This window comes from Scyliorhinus torazame, chromosome 1 (genome assembly GCF_047496885.1).
Source record: "Scyliorhinus torazame isolate Kashiwa2021f chromosome 1, sScyTor2.1, whole genome shotgun sequence".
NCBI lineage: Eukaryota > Metazoa > Chordata > Chondrichthyes > Carcharhiniformes > Scyliorhinidae > Scyliorhinus > Scyliorhinus torazame.
The window spans coordinates 238,944,546-238,966,612 of NC_092707.1; the positions used below are offsets into that span (position 1 = coordinate 238,944,546).

Here is a 22,067-nt window from a genome sequence, read left to right on the forward strand (position 1 = left end):
CAACGGTCTGGAAGGCCGTCCTTCTGGCCCTAGGGTCTAGAGGTCTCCCAGTCTCCCGTTGGCAGGAGGTCCTTCCTGATGCGCTCCACTCCATCCGGTCGCTCCTGTGCACTGTGACCCCTCACAAACGTATATTTGCCTTCCCTAGGAAGTCCACCTCAGGCGTCTCGCTCCCGTCCTGGCTGACAGTCCCAGGGCCTGTCCTCCGGAAGCTTGCGAGGAGTCATAAATCAGATCCCCTCGTCGAGAAGATCCTGCTCCTCCATGCCAACCCACAATATGCCTACGTGGCACTCATGACGGGCGGCAGGACACATTTGGCACCCGCAGGTCCACCGGCGACCATCACCACCACCCCCGCCCCTCACCGCCCCCCCCCCCCCTCCCCCCCCCCCCCCCCCCCGCCCCCCCGCCCCCCACCAACTCAACTATTGGGGGAAGAAGAAGACAACACGCTCCCGGACGCGCAGGTCTCGACACCAGTGAACACACCACAGCCGGGATTGAGGTGATCACAGCGGAAGGCCAAAGCCCCCGACAGACTCGACCTTTAAGTCCACTTCACCCCCGCTGGACTTTTTTTTAACAGGGGGGTGAATGTGCAAAACCACTGTTAGTGTATTATATGTATTGTGGTAAACTGTTACTGTACTACATGCATTGTGGTAAACCACTGCCTGATGGCTCCGCCTCCCCTCGGGCTCGGTATAAAGGTGGCTGGCCTCCGGCCCTGCCCCAGTTCGGGATCAGTGGCCAGGAGGCTTTCTGTTTAGCTTATTAAAGCCACAGTTTTGTTCACTACTCGTCTTGTGTTAATTGATGGCACATCAATATGCAGCACCTGATATTCAGTTACACCACTGTTTATGGAATTAAATGTTCTGCATAGAACGGATCTGCTTGGGCTCCAGCTAGCCACAAGATACATCAATGATTTTGATGAGGGAACGAAAAGTAATATTTCCAAGCTTTCTGACAACACAAAACCTGGTGAGAATGTGTGTGGTGAGGAGGATGTTAAAAGCCTTAAAGTTAATATAGACGAGTTGAGTGAGTGGGCAAATACATGGCAGATGCAGTATAATGTGGATATATATGAAATTATCCACTTCAGACAGAGAAACAGAATGGAAATATTACTTTTCGTTCCCTCATCAAAATCAGATCGAACCCAAGTCCTCAGCGCCGTAGGCAGCAGTGCTAACCAGCGTACAAAGTGACCTGGTTGTCCAAGTATATTAGTCATTGAAAGCAAGCATGCAGGTACAGCAAGCAGTTAGGAAGGCAAATGGTATGTTGAAATGAAAATCGCTTATTATCACAAGTAGGCTTCAAATGAAGTTACTGTGAAAAGCCCCTAGTCGCCACATTCCGGCGCCTGTTCGGGGAGGCTGTTACGGGAACCTCATTGGCCTTCATTGCACGAGGACTTGAGTACAGGAGCAAGTATGTCTTACTGTAGCTGTACAGGGTCTTAGGAGACTATATCTGGAGTATTGTGTGCGGTTTTGGTCTCTTTATATAAGAAAGGATAAACTTGCCATGGAGGAAGTGCAGCAAAGGTTCACTAGACTGATTCCTGGAATGGCAGGATTGTTGTATGAGGAGAGATTAGGTCGACTGTGCCTGTGTTCACTGGAATTTAAAAGAAATTGAAACATATCACAATCTGACAGGACTGGACAGACTGGGTGCAGGGATGTTGGTTCCTCTGGCTGGTGTGTCTAGAACAAGGAGTCACAGTTTCAGGATACGGGGTTAGTACATTTAGGACTGAGATGAGGAGAAACCGCTTCACTCGGGGGCGGTGCATCTGTGCAATTCTCTGCCACAGAAGGTTGTGAAGGTAAGTATATTTAAGAATGAAATAGATTTCTAGACTCTAATGGTGTCAAGAACAAAAGAGTATGGTGTTAAGATGATCAGCCATGATTTTATTGAATGGCAGAGCAGGCTTGAAGGGCCAAATGGCTTATTCCATACACCAGTGTTTTGTCCCTGCTCCTGAGGCAAGTTTCTACACATTGTCTTCAAATGTCTTTATTTCGATTAACAGTGCTGATCTGACAAAAATGCTACATTGGATATACATTTCCAGCTCTGCCCTGCTAGCTTTAGATACACCCAAAATACATGTTAAGTAATGGGTTAAGAGACATTGCAAACTCTTCATACCACAGCAACTAAAATGTCTAACAATACATTCTTATCTTTATCTTTATGCACTGAGATGTCCTGAGTCTGCTGTGTGCAGAAGATAGAAACAACCTTTTAAACAGAGGCAAATAATTGAGAGGATGATAATTGAGAGATCATGGGCGGAATTCTCCCCTACCCGGTGGGACGGGCGGTCCCGGCGCCGAGGAGTGGCGTGAACCACTCCAGCGTCAGGCCGCCCGGAAGGTGCAGAATCCTCCGCACCTTCAGGGGCTAGGTCGGCGGCGGCGGGGTTGGCACTGCGTCAGCCGGCGTCAAAGGGCTTGGTGCTGCGCCAACCGGTGCCCAAGGGCCTCCGCCGGCCGGCGCGAGTTGGCGCATGTGCGGGAACGTCAGCGTGTGCTGGCGTCATCCCAGCACATGCGCATGGGGGTTCGTCTCCGCACTGGCCATGGCGGAGGTCCACAGCAGACGGTGCGGAGGGAAAGAGTGCCCCCCACGGCACAGGCCCGCCCGCGGATCGGTGGGCCCCGATCGTGGGCCAGGCCACAATGGGGGCACCCCCCGGGGCCAGATTCCCCCCGAGGACCCCGGAGACCGCCCGCACAGCCAGATCCCGCCGGTAAGTACCAGGTCTAATTTACGCCGGCGGGACCGGCCTAAAGCGGGTGGCCGCTTGGCCCATCGCGGGCCGGGGGTGCCGCTGCCAGCGGCCGCTGACCGGCGCGATTCCCGCCCCTGCTAAAACCCCGCGCCGGAGAATTCGGCAGCTGGCGGGGCCGGGATTCACGCCGCCTCCTGGCGATTCTCCGGCCCGGTCGGGGGTCAGAGAATCCCAACCCATAGCTATCACGATAGGCCTAACAGGCTTGGGCTCTTTTGTCCAGAAAAGGGACGATTGAGGGTCACCTAACAGAGCTCTTAAAGTTATGAAGGGATTTGATAGAGGAGATGTAGAGCAGCTTGTGGGGAGTCCAAATCTAGAGGACACTCATGTAAAATTATTATAAATAAATTCAAAAGGCAATTAAGGAGAAACGTCTTTACCCAGAGAGTAGTAAGTATATGGAACTTGCTACTACAGGGATTCAGAGTTCAGATCAATAGCTTGGATGCTGAATAAGTGTGCGAGGGAGAAAGAAATAGACGGATTTGCAGACAGAGTTAGATGAAGGCGGGTAGGAGGAGGTTTGGAGCATAAAGTCTGGCACTGACCATTTGGGCCAAATGACCTGTGTTCATGCTTTAAATTTCAAATAATTCAATGTAAATTTTATCCTCCTGTGAAGAAATGGAAATGATGCTGAATTGCATACACCGTGGCAGGGTACACGAAAGGACTAATCAAATGCAAACTTTATGCCTATCCCTAGTCACTAACAAATTCAACATAGTTTGCTAAAGTTCTGTGTTTGTTCTGCTTCTCTTCTTGTTCAGGTTACTCGAACCAGTGGTCTCCCATGCAGTCACGATTCCACTCCCTACTGCACAGCCAGCACCACTGAAAGTGACAAGATGTTCTGGGACATTTCATGTGCATGCAACCGCCTGTGGTGAGAAAAAGCATGGAGTCAGACACAAGAGACAAATACCTAACATCTCAATAAAACAGACAAGTTGGATAATATGAAGGATGGTATGGGGTCATTTTTTTTTCCTGGATACCCAAAGAGTTTCTGGATGCAAAGCAGAGGGAAAAATAAGAAGGGTCAGGGTCCATTATCTAGGCCAGATCTCCAGCCCCTTAGGATCCCCACAGAGGGAATGCAGCGCAGCTAGACTCCTGAGCATTCATGCAAAGCAGCCAGGAAGCAGAATTCAAGTAAAGATAGTTGTGCTGGGGATAATTCTCTGTGGAACCTATGCAGCAATGCCTTGGAGCTGTGACAATTTGCTGCTGAAGATCATTCTTTCTGACCCCCATTGAGTTCAATTTGTATCATAGTCTGACTGTTAGTCTAACCTCTCCTATGGCATCCAGTTATCAGGTCCATGTCTGGATCAAGGTTGTGCTGAGGTCTGGAGCCAAATAGTTCTTGAGGAAACCAACTAAACACTGGTGGGCAGGTGTCGCTTGATTCTTTGCTGACTCTTTCAATCAATGACTGGAAGGTTGATAGGCCGGTAATTTTGTGGGCTGGATTTATCCTATTTGTTGTGAAAATACCTTGGCCATTTTCCAAATTGTCATGCATATGTCAATATTATAGCTGCACCAAAACAATTTGGACAGGGGATAAATTGTCACAGGTATACTGCCAGGACCATATAATTGCAGAGGAAGACTTTGCAGGCCTAACTGGGCTGAGATTACCTATGTCTTCTCCTGAGCCATTGCAACTGTGTGGCTCTGTTGGCCACTTCAAAGAGTAACATAGTACAGGGTTTTTCAAGGTGCAGTGCGAGCAAGTGTCAGGCCGGTCTTGAAGCAATCGGTCGCACCATTCCTGCAGTGACCCTGATCGCAAGAGAAGCATTCAACAGCCGCTACTGGTCTCTGCCACCTTTTAAATGAAAATAAATGTGACTGTGTTGAGTCTTCCAGCCAGAAGCGACAGCAGTGAGAAGATCACGCACCCTGCACGTATACCTGACATTAAGCGCTTTCCATGTTATGTGTTTTTGGCGCCAAATCACGGAGCAGAGTTGCTTCCATTTTCCAACTGCTCTGTTACTTAACAGTAATCTGTTAGCTATCTTTCCACGTGTGTGTTAATAAAACACCTTTTAGTTAAGCAACTGGATATTCTGTGAACCTCATTGCAATGGCTATCTTACAGAACTTCTGTAAGATAGCCGTTGCAATGAGGTACACAGAATATCCAGTTGCTTAACTAAAAGGTGTTTTGACTATCCTCTCATGCATCCTAGTGCCAACCGGCAGATATCTCCAGTCACGTGATGGATGTCTGACACCACCTTCTGTCCGGAGGTCGTACCTACACCATGTGTACTGATATACAACTATATACATTTATGTGTACATGTATATCACCACACTGGCTAGAGGACTGTGATGATGGATCATTTTCTGAAAAGTAAGAGAAGGCAAGAAACACAAATAGGCAGTGTATCTACTAGACAGGATCTCACAATAGGATCTGCTGGAGAGAGCTGCACAGGAGAATCCATTGCTCACGCTAGCTTGGTATAGAGCTCCAGGGCCTCTGGGTATGAGCCTACAAAGAAGAAACTTAAGTCGGGAGCAAAGCAGTATAAAGATGATTTGTTGAGGTGTGGTTTTGTCAATTGTGCCATTGCATATAACGATGCAAAGCTCATGTGTGTTATATGCAGGGAAGTAGTGGCAAATGAAAAGAGAAGTCTCAGATTTTGGAAGAGAAGTGGTGGGTGAAAAAACTCCTTTTGAAGTTGAGATCCCAGAGTCAGTTATTAACCTAGCGCTGACTCCAAATCAAAAGACTACACTAAAAGACCCAGCAACAAAGATAGATGATGGAGTTCCAAGTCAGGATGGTATGTGGTTTGGAGGGGAACTTGCAAGTGGTGGTGATCCCATGTTTCTTCTGCCAGTATCCTTGTAAATGGTAGAGGTCATAATTTTGGAAGATGTTTTTAAAGGAGCTTTATTAAATTGCTGCAGCGCAGTTTGTCTATGGTGCTCACTACTGCCAATCAGCCGGTAGTGGGGGGAATAAATGTTTAAGGTGATGGATGGAGTGCCAATCAAGTGGGCTGCTTTGTCCTGGACAGTATCAGGTTTCTTGAGTGTTGTTGGAACCACACTTATCTAGGCATTCTCCCATCATTCTTGTAGGTAGGGGTGGACTTTGGGGAGTAAGGAGGTGAGTTATTCACCACAGAATTCCCAACATTTAACCTGCTCTTATAGCCACAGCATCACCGCAGTGTGTTGATAGTGGAGAATTCAATGATGGCAATGCTGCTGAATGTCAAGGAGAGATGGTTTTTTTTCTCTTGTTGCTGACGGTCATTACCGGCACCTGTGTGGTGCGAATAGCAGTTGCCAATTTTCAGCCTAGGCCTTAATGTTGTCCACGTCTTGCTGCATATGGAGACAGACTACTTCAGTATCTGAGGAGTCTCGAGTTGTATTGAACACTTTGCAATCAACAGCAAACATCCCACTTCTGGGGCGGGATTCTCCGACCCCCCACCGGGTCGGAGAATCGCCGGGGGCTGCCGTGAATCCCGCCCCCGCTGGTTGCTGAATTCTCCGGCACCGGATATTTGGCGGGGCGGGAATCGCGCCGCGCTGGTTGGCGGGCCCCCCCCGGCGATTCTCTGACCCGGGTGGGCCGAAGTCCCGCTGCTGGAATGCCTGTCCCGCCAGCGTGGATTAAACCACCTCTCTTACCGGCGGGACAAGGCGGCGCGGGCGGGCTCCAGGGTCCTGGGGGGTGTGGGGGGGGGCTTGGGGCGATCTGGCCCCGGGGCGTGCCCCCACGGTGTCCTGGCCCGCGATTGGGCCCCACCGATCTGCGGGCGGGCCTGTGCCGTGGGGGCACTCTTTTCCTTCCGCCTTCGCCACGGTCTCCACCATGGCGGAGGCGGAAGAGACCCCCTCCACTGCGCATGCGCGGGGATGCCGTGAGCGGCCGCTGACGCTCCCGCGCATGCGCCGCCCGGCAATGTCAAAGTCCGGCGCGGGCCTAGCCCCTCAAGGTTAGGGCTCGGCCGCTCAAGATGCGGAGGATTCCGCACCTTTGGGGCTGCGCGATGCCGGACTGATTTGCGCCGTTTTTGGCGCTGGTCGGCGGACATCGCACCGATTACAGAGAATTTCGCCCCTGATCTTATTATGGAGGGAGAGTCATTGGTGAAGATGGTAGAACACGACCCCGAGAAATTCGTACAGTGATGTCCTGGCCTGAGATGATTGACCTCCAATAACCACAGCCATCTTTCTTTGTGCTAGGTATTTCTACATTTTCATTCTCTCAGAAGAGAATCTCCAAGTCATGCTTGACATCTTTGCAGAAGCATGCTGAAGAATCGGTCTCAGTCTCAACCTCAAGGAAACTCAAATCCTTTATCAACCCACCTCAGGGCAAGATCCAGCTTCTATCTCCATCAAGATCATGGAGAAATCCTCCTAAATGTGGAACATTTCCCATTCCTGGGGAGCCACCTCTCCTCTAAGGCTGACAGCAATGCGGAGATCCAACAGCATACCCAATCCACGAGCGCCTCCTTTGGACGCTTAAGGACAAAGTCTTTGACGACCGCGACATCTGTGCTGATACTAAGATCCTCGTGTACAAGGTGGTCTTTCTTCTAACTCTTATAATGGCTCAGAAACTTGGACTACATACAGATGCCACCTCAAGGCCCTGGAGAGGTATCATCAATGCTGGCTGAGACGGATTCTCCGCATCAGCTGGGAGGACAGGCGTACTAATATCAATATCCTTGAAAGAGCCAAGAGCACCAGCATTGAGGTCATGATGTGGAGATGCCGGCGTTGGACTGGGGTGAGCACAGTAAAAAGTCTTACAAAACCAGGTTAAAGTCCAAGAGGTTTGTTTCAAATCACTAGCTTTCAGAGCACTGCTCCTTCCTCAGGTGAATGAAGAGGTAGGTTCCAGAAACATATATATAGACAAAGTCAAAGATGCAAGACAATGCTTTGAATGCGAGCATTTGCAGGTAATTAAGTATTTACAGATCCAGAGATGGGGTAACCCCAGGTTAAAGAGGTGTGAATTGTCTTAAGCCAGGACAGTTGGTAGGATGTCACAAGCCCAGGCCAGATGGTGGGGGATGAATGTAATGCAACATGCATCCAAGGTCCTGGTTGAGGCCGTACTCATGTGTGCGGAACTTGGCTATAAGTTTCTGCTTGGCGATTCTGCGTTGTCGCAGAGATCAGAGGCTGAATGCCCTTGACTGCTGAAGTGTTCCCCAACTGGAAGGGAACATTCCTGCCTGGCGATTGTCACGCGATGTCCGCTCATCTGTTGTCGCAGCGTCTGCATGGTCTCGCCAATGTACCACGCTTCGGGACATCCTTTCCTGCAGCGTATGAGGTAGACAACGTTGGCCGAGTCGCACGAGTATGTACCGCGTACCTGGTGGGTGGTGTTCTCACGTGTAATAGTGGTATCCATGTCGATGATCTGGCACGTCTTGCAGAGTTTGCTATGGCAGGGTTGTGTGGTGTTGTGGTCACTGTTCTGAAGGCTGGGTAGTTTGCTGCAAACAATGGTTTGTTTGAGGTTGCGTGGTTGTTTGAAGGCAAGTAGTGGGGGTCTGGGGATGACCTTGGCAAGATGTTCACCTTCATCGATGACGTGCTGAAGGCTGCGAAGAAGATGCCGTAGTTCCTCCGTTCCGGGGAAGTACTGGACGACGAAGGGTACTCTGTCGGTTGTGTCCCGTGTTTGTCTTCTGAGGAGGTCGGTGCGGTTTTTTGCTGTGGCGCGTTGGAACTGTCGATCGATGAGTCGAGCGCCATATCCCGTTCATACAAGGGCATCTTTCAGCGTCTGTTGATGTCGGTTACGCTCCTCCTCGTCTGAGCAGATCCTGTGTATATGGAGGGCTTGTCCATAGGGGATGGTTTCTTTAATGTGTTTAGGGTGGAAGCTGAAGAAGTGGAGCATCGTGAGGTTATCCGTGGGCTTGCGGTAAAGTGAAGTGCTGAGGTGACCGTCCTTGATGGAGATGAGTGTGTCCAAGAATGCAACTGATTTTGGAGAGTAGTCCATGGTGAGTCTGATGGTGGGATGGAACTTATTGATGTCATTGTGTAGCCGTTTCAATGATTCTTCGCTGTGGGTCTAAAGGAAAAAATTGTCATTGATGTATCTGGTGTATAACGTCGGTTAAAGGTCCTGTGCGGTGAGGAGGTCGTGTTCAAACTTGTGCATGAAGATGTTGGCATATTGAGGTGCGAATTTGGTCCCCATGTCTGTTCCGTGCGTCTGGATGAAGAACTTGTTGTCAAAGGTGAAGACGTTTAGGGATGATGCCAGGGAACATTTTTCACACAAAGTTTAATGGAAACCTGGAACTCTGTCCTCAAATAAATTGCTGAGGTAGGTCAATTTAAAATTTCAAAACAGATTGGTAGATCTTTGTTAAGCAAGTGTATAAAGGGGTATGGGACCAAAGCAGATAGATTTAGTTTATTAATAATAATAATAATAATCTTTATTGCCACAAGTAGGCTTACATAAACACTGCAATGAAGTTACTGTGAAAAGCCCCTAGTAGCCATATTCTGGCACCTGTTTGGGTACACAGAGGGAGAATTGTCCAAACTACCTAACAATACATCTTTCGGGATTTGTGGGAGGAAACCAGAGCACCCGGAGGAAACCCACGCAGACACAGGGAGAGCGTGCACACTCCGCAAAGACAGTGACCCAAGCCGGGAATCGAACCTGGGACCTGGCACTGTAAAGTAACAGTGCTAATAGAGCCATTATGATCTAACCGATCAGCGAAACATGTTAGAGGGCTTGAACATCCCTATTCTGTCCACTATGTCCCTATGTCCCTACCAGAGAAAAAATAAGAACAGAAATACAACAACCTCCTTTTCAAACAAATAAAACTAAAACGTTCGGAAGTTGCTAAATCTAATTTTGTATCAGTTTGGGTGAGGGATATCACTGATGAAAAATACATGTTTTAAATTTGGTGCCAACAACAATCGTTAAGTCAGATAAAATCAGGATGCAGAACATGTCATAGCGGTCCCTTAGAGAGAGTAGGACACTTGCCACGGAATCCTCAAGTAGACAGAGCGAGAGAGAGAAAGAAAAAGGAGAGGAAGAACGAGAGGCTAGAAGAGATGGAGGTGAATTGTGAATTCAATGCATGAGATGGAAAAGGGAAAATATAAAGCTCATGAAGAAACAGCATTAAGAGGTGGAAAGGAAAATTCACATTCAACATCAGTTGGTTGGTTCATGGTCGATGAGGGGTGGCGCATCTTCTTGATCTTTCTTTTTGCTCTCGCGACTTCATCCTTCTTCATCCATCCTGCTTCAAAGCTAGCTTCACCTTGGTGAAGCAGGACTCACCATTGTGGGCAGTCCAGTGCACTCTCTTCCCAGCTGTTGAGATCAGAGCCAACCTTCTACAAGTAGGCTTTCAGGGTATCTTTGAAATATTTTAGCTGTCCACCCTGTGATCTTTGACCAGTCACAAAATGGGAGTAGAGAGCGCACTTCAGAAGATGAGTGTTCAGCATTCTGATGCAGTGGCCTGTTATGCAGTTGTGCGTGAGACAGGTCATCTTTGTGCTCAGGACACCTACTTCCTGGAGGATGTTCATGCTCATGTGGCAATCCATCCAGGTAACATGTAGGATCTTCTCTAGGTAGCACTGATGGTCTATCTTGAGTTTTCACAGATATCGGTGATCCATCACAGGTTTCTCAGCTGTAGGGGAGTGTCGGGAGGACGACTACCTTGTAGACTGTGACCTTGCTGTTCATCAGTCTGTGATGGTTAATGAGGACTCATCTGAGCAACATCCCAAAGAAGGAGGTCACGCACTGGATTCTGTGCAGGATCTCCAGGTCTATGGTTGCTGACTGGGACACATAGCTAATCAAGGTCGCAGAAGTGATCGACTGTCTTCAGGTGGTGATCTGCAGTAGTGATGCTGCACGGATTTGGTGCGAGACACAGGTTTGATTGGGGGTGGACCTTTTTCTTGTCGACATTCAGATGCAGCACTAGGGCTCTAGACCTTTCTTTGAATGGGTCAAAGATGGCCTGTCGACTTCTTTGTGCAACAGGATAACTAAGTCATAGATTATCATAGATTATCATAGAATTTACAGTGCAGAAGGAGGCCATTCGGCCCATCGAGACTGCACCGGCTCTTGGAAAGAGCACCCTACCCAAGGTCAACACCGCCACCCTATCCCCATAACCCAGTAACCCCACCCAACACTAAGGGCAATTTTGGACACTAAGGGCAATTTATTATGGCCAATCCACCTAACCTGCACATCTTTGGACTGTGGGAGGAAACCGGAGCACCCGGAGGAAACCCACGCACACACGGGGAGGACGTGCAGACTCCGCACAGACAGTGACCCAAGCCGGAATCGAACCTGGGACCCTGGAGCTGTGAAGCAATTGTGCTATCCACAAGGCTACCGTGCTGCCCCTGGGTGTAGATCTGGACGGGCATGGACTGTAAACAACCTTCATGGTCTAGCAGAGTCATCCACATACTGGAGATCTATTAAGGTTGTGTGGAAGATTTTGGTCTTCACTTTCAGCTTTTGAAGGCTGAAGAGCTTCCTATTGAACCTCTACTCAATTTGGACTCCAGGTAAGAGGGCATTTTTGACAATGTTGGCAAAGGCCATGAGGAAGATGGAGAAAAAGGTGGGCACAAGCACACATCCTTGCTTGATACCAGATCTGATGGAAAAGGCATCCAGTCCATTGAAGAGAATGGTGGCAGTCATTCCATCGCGGAGAAGCTGCACAACTTTGAGTATTTCTGCAGACAGCTGATGTGGCCCAGGGTCTTCACCAGAGTTTCCCAGTTGACTAGAGCTATGCACATTCAGCCCTGTTTCCCTTCTTGAAGATTGAGACAATCTTAACAACCATCAGGACTTTTGGGAGTCTTATTTGATGCTAAATTTTCCAGAGAAGTGTAGACCTTGCACAACTGAGCCCCCACCAAACTTACGCAGCTCATCTGGGATACCATCCGGGCCAGCGGCCTTGGTTTGTGAGATGGCTTGACGAATTTCATCCATGGAAAGAAGCTTGGCGAGGGACTTGTTCACTGGGAGATCAAGAGCAGTGTGTAAGGTGTCAGACCCACCGGAGCTGCAGACAGGGGCAGGGACTGATGTTCTGCCGTTCGCTTCACTGATTGCTCGAAGGCAAGTGCTGCTGGGGTGGAGGTCAGCTCGCCATCCAGTTCCTCAGTGTGGCTGGGGAACCTGATGGAGTTTTTATATGTTGGGAAAGTTGAGAACATCGTGAGGGGGGGCAATTGAGGGGTTCTAATGGAGGAGGCAGCCTTTCATACTGTACTTAAAGAGCTGGTCACCATTAGTTGTTAGGTAGGAAGGAGAGAGTAGGGGGTGTCTTTCTGCTGGGTTTTTTTTACACAGGGGGAGAGTTTCGGGAGGGTTTGTTTTACTGTTATGTATAAAATTGAAAAAGTTGAATAAAAATATATTTTTAAAAAGAGTGGTGTCTAAGAGTGACACAATGGTTAGCACTGCTTCCTCACAGCGCCAGGGACCTGGGTTCAATTCCGAGATTGAGCGACTGTCTGTGTGGAGTTTGCACTTTCTCTCCGTGTCTATGTGGGTTTCCTCCGGGTGTTTCGGTTTCCTCCCACAGTCCAAAGATATGCAGGTTATGCGGATTGGCTCTGCTAAATTGCCCCTAGGTGGCGTTACGGGGATAGGGTGGGGGATTGAGCCTAGGTAGGGTGCTCTTTCAGAGGGTCGGTGCAGATTCAATGGGCCCAATGGCCTCTTCCTGCACTGTAGGGATTCTATTCTTTGATTCTAAGACCATTCAGTTATTGTTGAATGGTCAATAACTGACCATTAAAGTGCACTGTCCACTTGGAGTTGCTGTGTGAGCAGGGTGGGTGTAGATCTGGAAGGGCATGGACTGTAAACAACCTTCATGGTCTAGCAGAGGTTTCTTAAGCTATGAATGTCAGCATACAGCTGTATCTCCTTGGCTTTCTCTTGCCGCCAATTGTTCTTGATCCCTCGGATCGCTTTCTGGGCTTCCGCCTTGGATTGTCAACAGGAGGCCGCTAAGAAGCTGTTCCTGGATCGTTTTGCTGTAAGCAACATTTTGCACATTCCCAATTGCAGTGTCGTTATCATTTAACCAGTCCTCGTGCTAGTGACTGGTGGAGCCTAGTGTCTCAGCATATGCTGGCCATGAGGCCATTCCAGACGGCCATACCAGATGCACCAGCTTCAGGAAGGTTGGCGAGCTTAGGCTGGGAGTCTTTTCTTGGAGGGAGTATGTGTTCAAATTGCCATGCGCAGCTTTCGTCTGCCTATGCTGATATTGGTCAGGCTGGAAGTTCAGGATTATCTGACTAGGTGGTGGTCAATGTCAGAAAAAAGCTCTTATGATGCAGACATCTCTTCGGTCTCAGGCAAAGATGATGACGTAATTTATCAGATGGCATTGTTGGTAAAAAGGATGCTGCCAGGTGGTCTTGTACTTGTTACATCGCTGTAACATGGGGCGCGATCCTACGACCACGCTGCGCCAGAAAAGCAGCTCGCCACGGTGCAGCGTGGCCATTGAAAGCTGGCAGACCCCACTCCCGGGATCTACCTGGCTCGCAATGCGTCGCGAGATTCAACCCAATCTTGTGAGACGTTGCGAGGTGAATCCCGCACACAATGGGCGGGATCACTTTTTGGCAAATCTGCATGTTAGAGTGAGGCAGTAAGCCATACTCTAATGTGCAGATTCCCGAGTTACCAGAGGCTTTTGGATTCAACCCGTCCGCCACAAACGGGGACAAGATGGGATGGCACTCGTGGGGGTCTCCAAGGGAATCGGAGGCCCACAGCTGCCCCTTTGTTGTTTCCTTGATTTCTTGGCGGTGCCACATGGGTGCCAACCTGACACTGCTAAGGTGCCCAGCTGGAAGCATGGGCACTACCAGGGTGCCATTTTTGTGGCACGTGATCAGGCCGGCGTGGATGTTGGGGGGGGGGGGGGGGGGGGCTGGGGACCCTTCCATACTGCGTTCGGGACAGGGTGGGGGGACGGGTTGTGGGGGATTGTTTTGGGGGCCTCAGAGATTGAGACGCCATTTTAAAATAGTTTCGGTAATTTGGAGCTCGTGCTCAACACATTTACTCAAAAGATGTAGTCAAACAACAACAGCGCCAGCCTTGTCAGCAGGTCTAATGACAATTCTCGAGTTGGATTTGAGAGAATGGAGTGTTGCAAGCTCAGATGAAGGTCTGTTAGAGTAAGTGAGTGGAGCAGAGAAATTGAAATGGCTGATGTCACGCTGGCAGCTCTCAATGGAAAGCTCTGGAGAGGGTAAGAGACGGATTGAAAATTCTGAACCTGAGAGAAAGAGCTGCCGTGCTGGCCAAAGAAATGGATGATGAAGATGAAGGTGAAGGTGATGGAAGAAGAGCTCAGCAGCCTGTTGAGCTCAAAATTCTTTGAGGTGGGGGTTTAGGAGGACAAAGCTGAGGTCTTTGCCGAGGATAGATTGTTTGGGATCAGAGAGAAGGTCAGATCACGGGGTCAGTTCAAAAATATTTTTTGGTTGCTTATTTCACACTCTGGCTGGCAGGAAATTGTGTACAATGTTTATTAATCTGTTTGTTTTAGTCCTCTTCCTACAATGTATCTCCATGGAACTCTGATGTCCTTGAATGATATTTAGTATTGCAGTTATCATGTAAAGTTATGCTACTATTGTTTCAGCTCAAATAATAGCAGGTACAGACCATTCTTCTCCACTGGTACTTGGCACTTGGGACAAGGTTTAGTTGTGTCCTTGATTGCTTGTCTTGAAGCCTGTTCCCAGAGAGTTTGCTGTGCAGCTTGCTGATTGATGATGCAACTCTATAAACATAAGAATGAATACACCATTATGCCACTGCACTCAGTCCCCACATTTATTCGTGCACTAAGAAAGAAAACAGGGCACTTGTCTCCTCTCTGCTCCCTTCCTGAAGACTCAATGTCCTGAAGGGCAATGCCCTTGCTGACATTCTAGCTCTATGGGACCTAGCCACCTCCTGGGGTACCTTGCAAAAAGGACCATTATTCATCCATTAGCTTAACCAAGCCATAATTAGAATGCTATTTGACTGTTCGGCTAACAGCTAAATTCACCCTTGGAATTTGGGCATTGCTGGAAAGGTTAGTATTTATTGCCTGGTTGCCCTTAGAAGGTGTTGATGAACCTTCTTCTTAAACTGCTGCAGTTTGGATGGTGAAGGTGCATGTTAGGAGAAGAATTCCAGGATGTAGAGCGAACAACAATGGTGCTTGGAGGGGAACCCTGAGGCTTCATGCACCTGCTGCCCTTGGTGGAGGACAAAGGCGGGCAGTGTTGTTGAAGAAGCCTTAGTGTCTTACTGTAGATAATACACACTGCAAATGTTCTGGCGGTGGAGGGAGAGAATTTTAAACCAAGCCAAATCATGTCCGCCGTGTGCATTTTCAGTAGCAATGCTCCTGCGAATCACTGTAGAATGTTTACTGTGTTAAAGGTTCTATACAAATGTAAATAGTTCTTGCTGTTGTCATCAGGAGCAGGAATGTTGCCCAGTTATTCCTTTCCACCCCCCATCCCCTTCACCCTTTGCCATCTCAGTAAGAGGCCCTGAAGCTTATCGTGGTGCTATCCCCGACTGAAATTAGTGAATTCCCTGGGAGATCTGGAAGTTTCTTGATTTGTGTGGCTCCGTTCCTCACTGGAGTTACCAGTGGAGCCAAACTGGAAAGGATTGTTTGTTGTATTTATGCTAGATTCTCTGGAAAATTGTCAGCAAATGAGGGGTGGAAATGCAAATTTGTGCTTCATGAGCTCCCTGCCCATCACTTCTACTTCTGTGTTATTTCCCCTGGGTGTGTCTTCTCGAATATTGGTCTATTCTGATGATTTGCAAATTTTGGCAATATGCTACCGTATGTATTTTTCATCATTTGCCTCAAGCATTTCTGGTGCTTGAAGGGCTGGTAAGTCAATGCTATACAGGGCGGCTATGGTGCAGGAAGATGGGGGACTGGCAAAGATTAAAGCTGATTTAAATGAAGATTTAAACAGGAAACCCACTTTTTGGCATCTGGATGGGCTGAATGGCCTCCTTCTACACTGTAGGTATTCTTTGACTTTGTGGCCAGTTCCAGCACCTGCTACACAGAGGTAGGTGCCTGAGGCCTGTAATAACCATTATGTGCCTTCTCTCATGTGTCTGGAAGTTGCTTTGCAAAGCCAAAATCTTCACTCCGTGGTCAGACTCAAATAAATCTAAAACGGTTGCAACTTTGTTTGGGTGTACTTGTGTATCCAATGTTCTGAGGCTTCTTGGAAAACATTTCTCTAAAGGAGGTTCTTTGAGTTTTTGAGTATAGTTGGACAGTTTACTTTATAGGAGTACACAAAGCATTAATGGTAGTTTAGGTTTGTTCTGTGCTATGTACAGATGCTATTCAGAATGGAGACTGTGGCTTCATGTGGCTACAGTTGAGTTGCTGTATTGCTATTGATCAGTTCTTAAGTTGGTAACTTTTTGAATTGATTTGAAATTGATAGGTGAATGTACCATTTATAACTTGCTTTTGATGCTGCTGGGGCTTTTAGAACAAAGAACAAAGAAAAGTACAGCACAGGAACAGGCCCTTCGGCCCTCCAAGCCCGTGCTGACCATGCTGCCCGTCTAAACTAAAATCTTCTACACTTCCTGGGTCCGTATCCCTCTATTCCCATCCTATTCATGTATTTGTCAAGATGCCCCTTAAATGTCACTATCTTCCCTGCTTCCACCACCTCCTCCGGCAGCGGGTTCCAGGCACCCACTACCCTCTGCGTAAAAAACTTGCCTCGTACATCTCCTCTAAACCTTGCCCCTCGCACCTTAAACTTATGCCCCCTAGTAATTGATCCCTCTACCCTGGGAAAAAGCCTCTGACTATCTACTCTGTCTATGCCCCTCATAATTTTGTAGACCTCTATCAGGTCTCCCCTCAACCTCTGTCGTTCCAATGAGAATTGTCATAATATACACACAAGTATATGATGGTGCAGAGACAGACACTGACTGACACACTGAAAGACCAATCAACACACAGAACACAGCAGCCAATCACCAATAGGATGGCCACTATATAGCCAGAGGGCACTAGTTTTCCCGCTCATTCGGGATGCAGCCTCTGAGACAGCCAGAGCCCGTGATCAGTAACACAAACATCTACCATGTGCTAGCAGTATAGTCTGGTCAGGTTAGCCTCAGGTCTCCAGTCAATCTAACATAGTGTCAACCCACAGTGCAAGTATGTTTAACAGCTCATAGCTAAATAAAATAGAGTTGTACTTCTACAAGTGTTGGTAGCCTGTCTCTCTCTCTCTGCTCTGGTAAACGTAGTCCTCGCAGACCCAGTACCAGTACGTGATGTTAGAGTTTGATGGACCTACCCTGAAATAATCTGCCTTCGACCAGCGATCAGTCATCCGGTAGTATGGACAGCGTCTGCCCTCCCCCGCCGCTCCGCATCACCGGCAACCTCGGTGCGAACTGGAAGGTTTTTAAACAAAAGTTTCAACTGTACCTCGAAGCTACCGACCTGGAAGCTGCCTCAGACGCTAGGAAGATTGCTCTCTTCCTTTCCACGGCCGGGGACCACGGCATCCATATTTTCAACTCCCTCACATTCGCTGAAGGTGAAGACAAGTCCAAGTTCAAGACAGTCCTGCTCAAATTCGACAGTCACTGTGACATCGAAGTCAACAAAAGTTTTGAATGGTTCGTCTTTCAACAGCGTCTGCAGGGTAAGGATGAACCTTTTCAATCTTTCCTCACCCACCTTCGCATCCTCACACAGTCCTGTAATTACGGCTCCACCTCCGATTCAATGATCCGTGACCAGATCGTTTTCGGTGTGCACTCGGACCCCCTACACCAGCAGCTCCTCAAAGTTAAACAGCTCACCCTCGCTATAGCCATCGAAACCTGCGTTCTGCATGAGCACGCCACTAACCGATACGCGCACATTCAAGCGGCAGAGGCGGCGCGGCAAGGCCCCCATGAAGCAGAGCGGGTGCAGGCTGTAAAACACTCCAGGGCCGAAGCCTGGATGAGGGTGGCCACTTCGCGCGCTTTTCCCGGGGTCCCGTGCATGCGCGCAACGACCGAGGGGACGGCGAGGCCGAAGACTGAACTGTGCAGGCACGCACTACGTACAACCGTACTGCGCATGCGCGGTGGCGCACTGAGCGTTCTGACATCACGACGTGCGACAACTGTGGCTCCTCCCACTTAAAGCGGCAATGTCCCCCGAATTCTCGACGCTGTCTCCAGTGTGGCAAGCTTGGCCACTACGCAGCCCTGTGCAGGTCTGCTCAAGCACCTGCCTCCCGTCGCTCCCACCAGCAGCGCAGGGACGTCCGAACCGTACAACAACCGGTCACCGATTCCGACTCCGACATGGTTCCAGACCCTGACACCGAGGATCTCAAATCCCCATTCCAGGTGGGCATCATCACCAAGCACACGGTGCTTCAAAAGAAAAAGGCCAAGCCCTTCCCAGAGATGAGCATTGATCCGGACGATGAGTGGTGTGCCACCCTCACGGTCAATAAATCTCGCATCCGATTCAGGCTGGACACCGACGCTTCAGCCAACCTCATTGCGCGGTCTGACCTGGACAGCCTCCACGTTAAGCCGACCATCCTTCCATCCGCCTGCCAGCTTCTCGACTACAATGGCAATTACATTGCTGCCAGCGGCTCATGCCAGCTTGTGGTGTTGCACCGTTCCTTAAAGACCACCCTGCCCTTCGAGGTTGTAGGGGCCACTAAAGCTTCCCTGCTCGGTGCTCAGGCGTGCAAGATCCTAAACCTCGTCCAAAGGGTTCACTCCATGTCACCTGCTGAGGCTTCAGCATCACCGGACGGCGACTTTCAAACACAACTGAAGAACATCATCACTCGATACCACAGCGTTTTCGAGGGCATGGGCACACCCCCATACACGTACAAAATTCTTTTAAAACCAAATGCCACACCTGTGGTTTATGCACCTCGCCGGCTACCGGCGCCCCTCAAGGACCGCCTCAAGCAGCAGCTGCAGGTCCTCCAGGACCAGGGCGTCATATCTAAAGTAACAGAACCAACCGACTGGGTCAGCTCCATGGTGTGTGTTAAGAAACCATCCAGAGAACTACGCATCTGCATCGACCCCAAAGATCTGAACCGTAACATCATGAGGGAACACTACCCTATCCCAAAGCGCGAAGAACTCACCTGCGAGATGGCTCGCGCCAAATTTTTCACAAAGATGGACGCATCTAAGGGGTTCTGGCAGATACAACTTGATGCATCCAGTCGGAAGCTGTGCACCTTTAACACCCCATTTGGCCGGTTTTGTTACAACCAGATGCCGTTTGGCATCATCTCAGCCTCGGAGGTGTTCCACCGAATAATGGAGCAGATGATGGAGGGCATCAAAGGGGTTCGTGTATATGTGGACGACATCATCGTCTGGTCTACCACCCCGCAGGAGCACATTGATCGCCTCCAACGCGTCTTCCGGAGAATCCATGAGCATGGCCTCCGCCTCAACAGGGCCAAATGCTCCTTTGGTCAAACAGAACTTAAATTCCTCGGAGACCACATTTCACAGTTTGGCGTGCAGCCGGATGCAGACAAGGTGTCGGCAATCAATGCCATGAAGACACCGGAGGACAAGAAGGCGGTCCTCTGCTTCCTGGGCATGGTCAGCTTCCTGGGGAAGTTCATCCCCAACCTCGTATCCCACACCACGGCTCTCCGCAATCTGGTGAAGAAGACAACCAAATTCCAATGGCTCCCCGCCCACGAGCAAGAGTGGCGTGAACTCAGGGCGAAACTCACCAAGGTCCCGGTATTGGCATTCTTCGACCTTGCCAAGGAGATGAAGATCTCCACTGATGCGAGCCAGTCCGGCATTGGAGCAGTGCTCCTCCAACGCGACAACGCCTCCTCGTGGGCTCCAGTCGCATACGCATCGCGTGCAATGACGCCCACAAGCAACGCTATGTGCAAATCGAAAAGAGTGCCTGGGCCTCCTCACGGGAATTGTCAAATTCCACGACTACGTCTATGGACTCCCCACATTTACGGTCGAAACGGACCACAGGTTACTGGTCAACATTATACAGAAGGACCTTAACGATATAATGCCGCGCCTGCAACGCATCCTCCTTAAACTCACACGGTATGACTTCGAACTGGTCCACACCCCGGGTAAGGAGCTCATCGTCGCCGATGCAATCTCCCGTTCTGTCACTACGTCCTGCGAGCCGTCGGGCTTCGTGTGCCTGATGCTCATGTTGAGTTCTTCGCATCTAACTTGCCCGCCACGGACGAACGACTCATCCTGATTCATCGTGAAACAGCCAATGATCCTTTGCTCCAACGCGTCATGTGCCATCTTACAGACGGATGGCTCAAGGGCCAATGCCCGCAATTCGACAACATCAAAGATGACCTGGCAGTGGTAGATGGCATCAACCATGACATCGCCAACGCCGTTCTCAACTGCCCGACATGCCAACGCTTCCAGCCAGCTCAGCCAAAAATGACCTTGCAGCCACATGAACTGGTGTTGTCCCCCTGGACCAAGGTTGGCATTGATCTTTTCCATGCACTAGGCCGGGACTATGTCCTCATAGTGGACTACTTCTCTGACTACCCAGAGGTAGTTAGGCTGCATGACCTCATGTCGACAGCGGTCATCCGTGCGTGCAAGGAGACTTTTGCTCGCCATGGCATCCCACTCACGGTCATGTCCAATAATGGCCCATGTTTTGCTAGTCAGGAGTGGTCCAACTTTGCCCAGCGGTATAATTTCGCGAACGTCACCTCAAGTCCGCACTATCCCCAGTCGAATGTGTCTTGGGAGAGGACGTTTAGGACATGGATGTTTAAGCAATGTACCTTTAAGAAAACAGTGATGTCAGAGAGTGGGTGGGGCTCAGCTCAGTTCAGCCATTTTGCAGTCTGTGTTTTGCAGATTTTTAGTTTCAGTTTGAAATGTGCCTGGCTGTTTTGCTGGAGCTGAAGGCAACCAAGCTAATATATCTCTGCCATTCTACAAAATATATATATATCCTGTAACCTATGTGATACTGTTTAAAGGTGTTAAGGTGTTACGTCTCTTGGAAGTATGAAGGAACATTTTTAAGTAATATATATATTTATTCAAATTTTTCAACAGATTTTCAACAAACCCCCCCCCCCCCCCCAACAAAAAGAAAGAAACAAGAACACAACAATCAAAAATTATACAAAAATTATACATTGGATTTCTCCCATATGCAATAACACCCCATATGACATTTAAAAGCACCAATAGGGAACCCCCCCCCACCCACCCAAACGCCCCCCCAAAAGAACCCCCCCCCCCCCCACACCTGGGCTGCTGCTGCTGCTGACCTCCTCCTAACGCTCCGCGAGATAGTCTAGAACGGTTGCCACCGCCTGAGGAACCCCTGCACAGACCCTCGCAAGGCAAACTTTATCCTCTCCAGCTTGATGAACCCTGCCATGTAATTGATCCAAGCTTCCACACTAGGGGGCTTCGCATCTTTCCATAGTAGCAAAATCCTTCGCCGGGCTACCAGGGACGCAAAGGCCAGAATACCGGCCTCTTTCGCCTCCTGCACTCCCGGCTCGTCCGTTACCCCAAATAATGCCAACCCCCAGCTCGGCTTGACCCGGGCTTTCACCACCTTGGACATAGTCCTCGCAAAACCCCTCCAAAACCCATCCAGCGCCGGGCACGACCAGAACATATGGACGTGATTTGCCGGGCTCCCCGAGCACCTCCCACACCTGCCCTCCACCCCAAAGAACCTACTCAATTTCACCCCTGTCATATGCGCTCTGTGAGTAACTTTGAACTGTATTAGGCTGAGCCTGGCGCAAGTGGAGGAAGAATTAACCCTACTCAGGCATCAGCTCACAGACCCTCATCTATCTCCTCCCCCAGCTCCTCCTCCCACTTGCCCTTTAACTCCTCCACCGAGGCCTCCTCCTCTTCCTTCAGCTCCTGGTAAATCGCCAAAACTTTGCCTTCTCCAACCCATACACCCGAAATCACCCTGTCCTGAGTCCCCAGTGCCAGGAGCAGCGGGAATTCTCTCACCTGCCGCCTCACAATCGCCCTCACTTGCATGTACCTGAAAGCGTTTCCCGGGGGTAGCCCAAACTTCTCCTC

The 22,067-nt window shown here is 49.5% G+C and overlaps 1 protein-coding gene across 7 annotated transcripts in view; it reads right to left on the reverse strand.

Moving 5' to 3' along the window:
- Positions 1–1,913: 1,913 nt before the first annotated feature.
- prkn (parkin RBR E3 ubiquitin protein ligase) overlaps positions 1,914–22,067 on the reverse strand; it is a 1,727,639-nt gene continuing 1,707,485 nt past the window's right edge. For 6 of the 7 annotated variants that reach the window (XM_072503765.1, XM_072503774.1, XM_072503783.1 and 3 more), the window contains 2 exons: positions 14,589–14,706; positions 1,914–3,705 (listed from right to left, as the gene is read on the reverse strand). In XM_072503765.1, the coding sequence (XP_072359866.1) occupies positions 14,627–14,706 (80 nt within the window). In that variant the 3' untranslated portion in view covers positions 1,914–3,705; positions 14,589–14,626. The remainder of the gene's footprint in view (positions 3,706–14,588; positions 14,707–22,067) is intronic. The other variant, XM_072503792.1, reaches the window with a different exon arrangement.